The following is a 10813-nucleotide window of genomic DNA, read 5'->3' on the forward strand; positions in this document are numbered from 1 at the left end:
CTCTCTCTCTCTCTCTCTCTCTCTCTCTCTCTCTCTCTCTCTCTCTCTCTCTCTCTCTCACACACACACACACACACACACACACACACTTGCATATCTATTAGTGTGTGTGTGTGCGTGTGTGTGTGTGTGTGTGTGTGTGCGCAACAGGTGGATGGAGGAACAGGTGTTTGGAGGGAGGAGAGAAATACTTCCGCCTCCTCCTCCTCCTCTCCTCCTCCTCCTCCTCCCCCTTCTCCTCCTCCTCTCCTCCTCCTCCTAACCTTGATCTTACCCAGACGGACCAACACATTACCAGCCAGACCTGTTCCTCCTCCTCCTCCTCTTCTTCTTCTTCTTCCTCCTCCTTTTCCTCCCTATTCGTCATTATCCCTCACATCTTGTCCTTCTCTTCTCCTTTAATCTTCCTTCCTTCCTTCGTTCCTTCCTTTTTCTTTTTGGTTTTCATTTATTTCCTTCTCTCCTTATTCTCTCGCGTTTTTTTATTAATTTCTTTCTCATATTTTATATCCATTTCCTTCTTCTTATTATTTTCTTCTTCTTCTTCTTCTTCTTTTTCTTCTTCTTCTTCTTCTTCTTTTGCTTTTTCATAATCGAATTGTACTCTGTGTGTGTGTGTGTGTGTGTGTGTGTGTGTGTGTGTGTGTGTGTTTGACGTAAACGTGTAAACATCTGGTATTAAACGAGTTAAGAGAATGACGGACACGTTCGGGACAGGTTTTGGGGAGGTGGGGAGGAGGAGAAGGAAGAGGAGGAGAGGAAGATAAGAACATAAGAACGTAAGGAGTCTGCAAGAGGCCGGTTGGCCTATACAAGGCAGCTCCTGTACACTCCGCCCCACCTTACCGCATCGTCCATGGCTTTATCTAACCTCTTCTTGAATGTATCTATGGTATTGGCACCCACAACATGGCTGCCAAGCCTGTTCTATTCGTCCACCACTCTATTGGTGAACCAATTCTTGCCTATGTCTTTGTTGAATCTGAATTTGTCTAACTTAAAACCATTGCCTCGTGTCATACCTGACTCTTTTATTTCCAAAATCTTATTGACATCCCCTTTATTAAAGTCCTTCATCAATTTATAGACTTCGATCAAGTCTCCTCGCAACCTTCGCCATTCTAGAGAGTGTAGATTTAACTGCTTCAGCCTGTCTTCATAAGGCAAGTTTCTAACCCCCTGAATCATCTTTGTCATCCTCCTCTGTACAGATTCTAACATCTTGATATCCATTCTATAATAGGGGGACCAGAACTGAACTGCATAATCGAGATAAGGTCTAACTAGTGCTAAGTAAAGTTTGGGGATGACTTCAGCGCTCATATTGCTCACGCTCCTTGAGATGAAACCCAGTACTCTGCCCGATTTTTAGCCTGAATGCATTGAGCCCTAGGACGGAGGTCAGCGCTCACTAGGACTCCTAAGTCTCTCTCACGCCCAGACCTGCTTAGAGGAGTGTCATTTAAGGAGTAATTGTGTGAGGGGTTACTCCTACCTACACTCAGAATGCTACACTTCCCGACATTGAATTCCATCTGTCACTTCCCCGCGCAATCATATAGTCTGTCAAGCTCATCCTGGAGAACGCTAGCGTCCCTGTCTGATTGGATTACTCTACCGATCTTGGTATCATCAGCGAACTTACTGACGTCACTACTAATTCCTGTGACCAAGCCATTGATGTAAATAATAAAAAGCAGAGGACCCAGCACCGACCCTTGTGGGACTCCACTCGTAACACTGCCCCATTCAGATTTTTTACCAATGATTTGCACTCTCTGCTTCCTACCACTAAGCCACGCCCTTATCTAGTTCAAAACTTTCCCATCTACGCCGTGAGCCTGTAATTTTAGTAATAGTCGGTGATGAGGGACTTTGTCGAACGCTTTACTAAAATCTAGATACAATATGTCATAGTTTTCATCTCTCTCAACCTCCTCGATTACTTTAGTGTAGAAGGACAACAGGTTAGTAAGGCAAGACCTGCCCTTCGTGAACTCATGCTGTGAATCATGAATTAAATTATGCTTCTCTAGATGGTCCCGAATGCTCCCGGCTATAATTGACTCCAACATCTCTCCTACAACTGATGTTAAGCTAATTGTGCGATAATTTGAGGTGGCTGACTTGTCTCCCTTTTTGAAAATCGGCGTCACATTAGCTACTTTCCATTGATTGGGCACATACCCAGAATTTACCGACATCTTAAAGATATCGGTAAGTGGGAAGAAACATATCATATTATAGCAATACCCTACCCAGAGATATGTATATATATATATATATATATATATATATATATATATATATATATATATATATATATAGAGAGAGAGAGAGAGAGAGAGAGAGAGAGAGAGAGAGAGAGAGAGAGAGAGAGAGAGAGAGAGAGAGAGAGAGAGAGAGAGAGAGAGAGAGAGAGAGAGAGAGCTCTCTCTCTCTCTCTCTCCTCTTCTCTTTCTCTCTCTCTCTCTCTCACTCTCTCTCAAAATAGTTCATGAAAGAGAGAGAGAGAGAGAGAGAGAGAGAGAGAGAGAGAGAGTTCTTAATATCGTGTTATTATGTATCTTTGCATCTTTAAACATGGAGGAGGAGGAGGAGGAGGAGGAGGATAAGGCAAGGATATAAGAGTTCAGAGAGAGGAAATTAAAGAGAGAGAGAGAGAGACATTCCCGGTCACTGATTTCCGTCGATCAATTTCACTCTCTCTCTCTCTCTCTCTCTCTCTCTCTCTCTCTCTCTCTCTCTCTCTCTCTCTCTCTCTCTCTCTCTCTTCACCTTGTTATAGCGACCCAAGATAACCTAGTCAGTAATGTCACGGTAGGAGAACACCTCGGTTCCTGCGATCATAAACTAGTGCGCGTTGACATTAGAGCTCAAACATCGGTGACTGAAAATAAAGTTAAGGTGCCCAATTTCAAAAGAGCCAACTTCGTAGAAATCCGACGAAAACTAATAGATATGCAACTATCAGATGACGGCAATGCAGAGGACGCCTGGCTAAACTTTAAAATCACTTACTCACTCAGCAGGACACATTTGTCCCCTTGTGCGAGAAGCGAATTAACACTAATAAAGTCCACCTTGGTTTAATAGCGAAATTAAACACTCAGTCAAGGAGAAAATTGTCTTACAGTTTAAAGAAAGACCAAAGCACGCCAGAAAACATTAGACTTTACAATGATGCAAGGCGACGAGTAAAAAGATTAGTGCATCAGGCAAAGCGTAGATATGAAGAAAATATTGCAGCCAACTGTAAAAATAATCCGAAATCCTTCTTCAGTTACATAAACAACAGAAAGGCGATCAGAAGTGGAATTGGACCTTTAATAAACAGCGACGGTGCACTAGTGACTGACAGCCAACACGTTGCAAACCTATTAAATAATTACTTTTCCTCGGTGTTTAATAATAACAGTCCTCCCACCACCACCACCAACACCAGTACTAATGTAAATCCCGAGCATGCATTGTCTAACTTTGAAATAAAACCCGATGAAGTCCTTAAAGCCCTCAAATCACTTAAAACAAATAACAGTCCTGGACCTGATAAAGTATATCCAACTCTGCTGAAAGAAACAAAGAGCGAAATACTCTCCTCCCTCACAACCGTATTCAATATGTCATTGCGACAAGGCATTGTCCCTTCAGATTGGAAAAAGGCTAACGTGACACCGATTTTTAAGAAAGGAGACAAACAAGTACCAGGTAATTACAGGCCCATTAGTCTAACTTCGGTTGTAGGTAAGCTACTTGAGGGCATAATTAGAGACAAAATTGTGAGTTACCTTGAAAGCCACTCATTAATTGGGGACTCACAACATGGCTTCGAAACAAAAGATCCTGCCTATCAAATCTATTAAACTTTTATAACGACCTCTTCACTGTTTATGACGTAACCAAATCACTGGACGTAGTCTATCTTGATTTCCAGAAAGCGTTTGATAAAGTCCCGCATCATAAATTACTTTACAAATTAAAACAAATAGGTATTGACGGTCAGGTAAACCAATGGATCGCGAATTGGTTGAGCAACAGACAACAAAGAGTAGTGATTGACGGATTTAACTCAGAGTGGGCGCCTGTCACTAGTGGCGTCCCTCAGGGCTCGGTTCTTGGCCCAGTGCTCTTCATTATTTACATCAACGACGTGGATGTTGGACTCAATAACCGCATTAGTAAATTTGCAGACGACAACAAGATTGGTAACTCGGTTCTCACTGACGAAGACAGGCAAAGCCTCCAAGAGGATTTGCACATAATTTCAGCTTGGTCGGATAGATGGGAGATGCCCTTTAACGTAGACAAGTGCCAGGTCCTTCAAGTTGGAACGAGGAATAAAAAGTTTGATTACGAAATGCGCGGCGTTAAACTCAAAAGCGTTCAATGCGTCAAGGACTTGGGGGTCAAAATCGCGTCAAACCTCAAATTCTCACAGCAATGCATCGATGCAGCAAATAAAGCGAACAGAATGTTGGGCTTCATTAAAAGAAACTTTATATTTAAGAATAAAGATGTAATACTCCCGCTCTACAACAGTTTAGTCAGACCCCACTTGGAATATGCGGTACAGTTTTGGTCTCCTCACCATGCAAAGGATATTGCTAAATTAGAAGGTGTTCAGCGTCGGGCAACGAAAATTATCCCTTCCTTGCGCAACAAATCCTACGAAGAAAGGCTTTCTACCCTTAACATGTTCTCTCTTGAGAAACGTCGCCTCCGAGGAAAACTGATCGAATGTTTTAAAATACTTAATGGTTTCACGAATGTAGACAGATCAACATTGTTTATGATCGATGACACTTTGCGCACGAGGAACAATGGCGTAAAACTCAGATGTAGACAAGTAAATTCAGACTGCACCAAATTTTTCTTCACCAACGTTGTAGTGCGAGAATGGAATAAGCTCCCATCATCAGTGGTCCAGTGTAACACGATTGACTCCTTCAAAAATAAGCTCGACCGTCACTTCCTTCAACTTAATATCAACTAGAGTAGAAATGCAACGTTTTGGAGTCTTCTGATTAATGTAAAATCACTTAGGTTTAAGGACAGACCACCAAGTCTGGACCATGGGGTCTGTGTGGTCTGATTTTCTATGTAAATCTATGTAAATCTCTCTCTCTCTCTCTCTCTCTCTCTCTCTCTCTCTCCGTCTCCTATTTCTCTTCCTTCCTGTCTTACTTCCCTTCTCATGTTTCCTCCAATCAGTGAGAGAGAGAGAGAGAGAGAGAGAGAGAGAGAGAGAGAGAGAGAGAGAGAGAGAGAGAGAGAGAGAGAGAGAGAGAGAGAGAGAGAGAGAGAGAGAGAGAGGCTGACTGACTGACTGACTGAATGGGTAAAAGGAGAATATGAAGGAGGAGGAGAAGAAGAAGAGGAGGAGGAGCAGGAGGAGGAGGAGGAGGAGAAGAAGAAGAAGAGGAAGAGGAGAAGAAGAAGAGGAGGAGGAGGTAGTTTCAAGGCATGCAGACTGACCAACAGGATTGAGAGAGAGAGAGAGAGAGAGAGAGAGAGAGAGAGAGAGAGAGAGAGAGAGAGAGAGAGAGAGAGAGAGACCACAGCCCGGGGCCTCACCACCACCTGTTGTCTTCTAACCCAGGGGGGCCTCCTCCTCCTCCTCCTCCTCCTCCTCCTCCTCCACCTCCTCTTACCTTCTCCTTACCCACCCTCTCTTGTCCAGTCTTCTCTCCCCCTCCTCCTCTTCCTCCTACTCCTCCTCCTCCCTCTCCTCCTCCTCCTCCTCCTCTTCCTCCTCCTCCTCCTCCTCTGTATCTAACTGCCTACCCTGCTACTCAACTCGTACTTCTCTCCTCCTTCCTTCCTTTCTTCCTTCCTTCCTTCTTCCTCAATTCGTATCTCTCTCTCATTGGAGGAGGAGGAGGTTGGGAGAGTGAGAGGGGGGTGGGGATGAGAGAGAGAGAGAGAGGGGGGGGGGGGGTCAGTCCCGTCACGCTTCAGTGTTCATGCCTCCCCCTCCCCCCCTTTTTCTCTCCCTTCCTCCCTGCCTCCTTTTCCTCCTCTTCTCTTCCTCCCTCCCTTCCTCTCTTCTCTCTCCCTATCGCTGCCCACTGACCATGCCCTTCTCTCTCTCTCTCTCTCTCTCTCTCTCTCTCTCTCTCTCTCTCTTCCCTTCTTCTTTTTCTTCCTCCTCCTCCTCAAATCTCTTAGCTGAATCTTCTCCTACGTTACTTCTCCTCTCTCCTCTCCTCCTCTCTTCTTCCTCTTCCTCCTCCTCTTTCTCTTCCTCTCCCTCACCCTCTCCATCTCCCTCCACAGACCTTCCACTTGAGGCACGCGAAGTCCACGGTGGAAACATCCGAGAGGTGGTCCGCCGTCTGCTGGCCGCTTCCACGCCCTCACCCACGCCCACGCTGCCGCCCCCCGCCCGTCTAGAGAACGCCCGCGCCCTTCCGACCTTCATCCATAAGCTAGGGAAGGCGCGGCGGCTCTAGGGAAGGAAGGAACGAAGGAAAGAAGGAAGGATTTTAGAAGTAAGAAAGTGTGAATGAGTGACCCAGAGAGGAGAAAGGAAAGGAAAGGAAAGGAAAGGAGAGAGAGAGAGAGAGAGAGAGAGAGAGAGAGAGAGAGAGAGAGAGAGAGAGAGAGAGAGAGGTTTAAAAGAAGAAGAAAGGAAGGAAAGTTACTCTCCCTTGTGCCTCTAGAACGAAGACTAGAGAAGACAAGAAGAAGAAGAGAAGAAGAAGAAGAAGAAGAAGAAGAAGAAGAAGAAGAAGAAGAAGAAGAAGAAGAAGAAAAGAAAAAAAACATCAGAAAAGAAGAAAAAAAAAAGGAGAGAGAGAAGAAGAATAAAGATAGGAGGAGGAAGAGGAGGAGGAGGAGGAGGAGGAAGAAGAGGAGGAGGAGGAGGAAACATGGAAACATGGACTAGCAGGCGGCAGAAAGCCTGTTGGCTCATTACTAGGCTGCCTGCTCTCAATGATTTAATCAATCCGTTTGCCATAGGAGTGGCTTGCAGGGAAGGATTAAAGCACTTGTGTAAGAGGAGGAGGAGGAGGAGGAGGAGGAGGAGGAAATTATCTCCACCATCATCTCACGGAAGGGAAGGAAGGAAGGAGGAAGAAGAGGAGGAGGAGGAGGAGGAAGGAAGGAAGGAAGGAAGAGAAGAAAGAGAAGAAAAATATATATCTGCGTTATTCGAGAGAGAGAGAGAGAGAGAGAGAGAGAGAGAGAGAGAGAGATCAAGGTCATGCAAGGTTACTATAAATACCTCCCTCTCTCTCTCTCTCTCACTCTCTCTCTCTCACTCTCTCTCTCACTCTCTCTCCTCCTCCCCCTTAATTTCCCCTCTCCTTCATATCTCTTCTCTTTCTCTCCCTTGCCAACTTGAAGGAGGAGGAGGAAGAGGAAAATGAGGTGGAGGAGGAAGAGGAGATGGAGGAGGAGGCTGTGTTCTCTCGCCTGGAACAACCTAGGAACGCTGAAGAGGAGGAGGAGGAGGAGGTGGAGGAGGAGGAGGAAGAGGAGGAGGAGGAGGAGGAGGAGGAGGCGTGTCAGGAATGCAAGGGAGTAAGGGTACGGCGCCCGAAAAGGAGGTAGGAGGAGGAAGAGGAGGAAGAGGAGGAGGAGGAGGAGGAGGAGGAAGAAGAAGGAGTCACATCATTCCTCTTCTTCTGTTAGGAAAAAAAATATTAACTCTTCCTCCTCCTCCTCCTTCTCCTCTTCCCTCCTTTCTTCCTTCTTCTTCCTCTTATTATTATTATTGTGATTTTCCTTCCTCTTCCTCTTTTTTCCTCTTCCTCTTCTTCCTTCTCACTTTCCTCCTCTTTATTATTATTATTATTATTATTATTATTATTATTATTATTATTATTATTATTATTATTATCATTATTAGTTCTTATTTTTTTACTTCATTTCGTAGATAGATAGATAGATAGATAGATAGATAGATGGATAGACAGTGTGTGTGTGTGTATGTGTGTGTGTGTGTGTGTGTGTGTGTGTGTACTTATGCTTATATCAGAGAGCATGGAGGAGGAGGAGGAAGAAGAGGAGGAGGAGGAGGAAGAAGACAAAGATGGAAGTGCACCTCTTGTATTCATGTGTTTTAAATCGCTTGGAGGAGGAGGAGGAGGAGGAAGAGGAGGAGGAAGAGAATGAATGGAGAGGAGGAGGGAGAGGAAGGACTAAAATGGAAGAGGAGGAGGAGGAAGAAGAGGAAGAAGAGAAAGAATATATTTTCTATCAATTTATTATTTTTATTTCTTTTATTCATTTTATTATTATTTTTATTTCTTCCTTTTCCTTAATTTTCCTCCTTTTTTAATTTCCGTATTTTTCCCATTCCTAATTTTCTGTATTTTAATTCTCATTCTCTTCTTTGTCTTCTTTCTTCCTTTTCCTTATTTTTCCTCCTTTTTTTATTTCTGTATTTTTCCCTTCACATATTTTCTGTATTTTCCTTCTCATTCTCTTCTTTTTCTTCTCCTTTTTCTTCTTCTGTGTGATAGCTTACGGGAGACTTTCATGAGGGAACTGAACCAAGAGGAGGAAGAGGAAGAGGAGGAAGAGGAAGAGGAGGAGGAGGAGGAGGAGGAGGACAAAGTCGGTACCCAAACGCATTCATTGTAGAGAGTTATCATGCGCGGGGCAACGGCGGTAGTTTCTTATGCATGAATCGGGGGTGTGTGACAAGGATTCTAATATAACCTTCAACATTTCCACGCACACACACACACACACACACACACACACACACATTTGACAAGGCTTTCGAGTGCGTTGCGGGCTTTTCCAGGGGTGTTTTCATGACCCTGGTGGTAGTCTGACCCTTCCTCTGTACCCTGAATCTATAGAAACACTCATTTAAACCCGACTGACCTCCTTTTTGACATTTGGAAAGAGTTGACGTGAAGGATGGTAGCACAAATTTGACAAGGCTTTCGAGTGCGTTGCAGGCATTTCCAGGGGTGCTTTTTTGACCCTGGTGGTAGTCTGACCCTTCCTCTGTACCCTGAATCTATAGAAACACTCATTAGAACCCGACTGACCTCCTTTGCGGCCTTCGGAAGTAGTTAATGTGAGGGGTAGAACCGTCAGAGTATACCGACCTCTCTCTCTCTCTCTCTCTCTCTCTCTCTCTCTCTCTCTCTCTCTCTCTCTCTCTCTCTCTCTCTCGTCACTTCCTTCCCCTCCTTCTGAATCCCCTATTACCTCCATATCTTCGTAGGAGGAGGAGGAGGAGGAGGAGGAGGAGGAGGAGGAAGATACATTAGAAGAAGAAAAGGGAGGAGGAAGAGGAGATATATAATTGAGAAGAGAGAAAGAAAGGAGGGAGATGAAGATGCTGGAGATGATGATGATGGTGGTGGTGGTGGTGGTGATGATGGTGGTGGTGGTGGTGGTGATGATGGTGGTGATAACTTCTTTCGTTGTGAACTCAAGGGCCATTATTTCAAGACAGTGAGAGAGAGAGAGAGAGAGAGAGAGAGAGAGAGAGAGAGAGAGAGAGAGAGAGAGATTTGGATGCTGTAATAATGTAAGAGGCTTATCATTATTATTATTATTATTATTATTATTATTATTATTATCATTATTATTATTGTTCTTTTTGAATAATCTTGTTAATCCACTGTTCGTTCGTACGTCCGTTCGTCCGTTCGGTTCGGTTTGTTGAACGTAAACGATATAACTGTGTACGTGTGTGTGTGTGTGTGTGTATGTGTGTGTAACTTCTTTCACTAATGACCTAATTGAACTTGTTTTAAAATACTCAAACAATCTAAATGCTGCTTCCATAGTGCGTGTGTGTGTGTGTGTGTGTGTGTGTGTGTGTGTGTGTGTGTGTCCCGTATGAAATCCACAGAGAGAGAGAGAGAGAGAGAGAGAGAGAGAGAGAGAGAGAGAGAGAGAGAGAGAGAGAGAGAGAGAGAGAGAGAGTCATATCATAATTACCAACTCACTCACTCAATCTCCTCGTTACAGTGCCAAACATAAGCCTGTGTATACGTGTGTGTGTGTGTGTGTGTGTGTGTGTGTGTACATAGTGTAAAAAAAACTCATTGATGTTGCCTTCATTTTTTTTTTATTACAAGACGAAATAAAATAAATAACATTGACACATCGTATTGTATTTTGATTCCCATAGTAGTAGTAGTAGTAACAGTAGTAGTGGTAGTAGTGGTAGTAGTAGTAGTAGTAGTAGTAGTAGTAGTAGTAGTAGTAGTAGTAACAGTAGTAGTAGTCTTCATCCTCCCATCCTACCACCACCAGCATCGCCGTCATCACCACTACCACCACCACCACCATCACCACCTCCATCACAACGCCCACGCCCACGCCCACACCAGGGGGAGAGAGAGAGAGAGAGAGAGAGAGAGAGAGAGAGAGAGAGAGAGAGAGAGAGAGAGAGAGAGAGAGAGAGAGAGAGAGAGAGAGAGAGAGAGAGAGAGAGAGAAGAGGTATGGAGCTAACAAGTGTATGAGGGAAGGAGGGAACGAGGAGGGAGGAGGAAACACCTAACTACATAAAAAACATAAGTGGACGGAACCAAGGAAGGAGGGATGGAGGGAAACAGGAGAGAGAGAGAGAGAGTGGAGGTAAGGAGGGGGAGAGAGGAGGGAAAGTGAGGAGGGAACAGTGGGCAGGTTAAGCTCTCATTCACCTTGCTGAAGATCTCGTGGAAGGAACTACAAATGTCCACCTGTCCTGCTCTGTACCTCTGCCTGGACGCCCTCTACCTCTGTTTGGACGCTCTATACCCCTCCCTGGCCGCCCGTCACACTTGAGTCTTGAATTTCCTACGTTGGTGTCTTCGTCAGGTAAGTTGTACGTGATACCTGTGATTTACGTT

At 44.5% G+C, this 10813-nt stretch overlaps 2 protein-coding genes across 2 annotated transcripts in view; one reads left to right on the plus strand and one right to left on the minus strand.

Moving 5' to 3' along the window:
• The window catches only part of LOC127004902 (uncharacterized), a 15204-nt gene extending 8622 nt beyond the window's left edge, over window positions 1-6582 (plus strand). The window contains exon 4 of the mRNA XM_050873117.1: window positions 6277-6582. Coding sequence (XP_050729074.1) covers window positions 6277-6452 — 176 coding nt within the window. The 3' untranslated portion in view covers window positions 6453-6582. The remainder of the gene's footprint in view (window positions 1-6276) is intronic.
• Window positions 6583-7288: 706 nt separating this feature from the next.
• On the minus strand, window positions 7289-10058 carry LOC127004901 (myb-like protein A). The gene is made up of 2 exons (XM_050873116.1): window positions 9012-10058; window positions 7289-8841 (listed from the first exon to the last, which is right to left on the minus strand). Exons 1-2 carry the CDS (start codon window positions 9757-9759, stop codon window positions 8600-8602), a joined length of 990 nt encoding a protein of 329 aa, XP_050729073.1. The 5' UTR covers window positions 9760-10058; the 3' UTR covers window positions 7289-8599.
• Between the last annotated feature and the right edge of the window lie 755 nt (window positions 10059-10813).

Source organism: Eriocheir sinensis, chromosome 29 (genome assembly GCF_024679095.1).
Source record: "Eriocheir sinensis breed Jianghai 21 chromosome 29, ASM2467909v1, whole genome shotgun sequence".
In the NCBI taxonomy this organism is placed as follows: Eukaryota; Metazoa; Arthropoda; class Malacostraca; order Decapoda; family Varunidae; genus Eriocheir; species Eriocheir sinensis.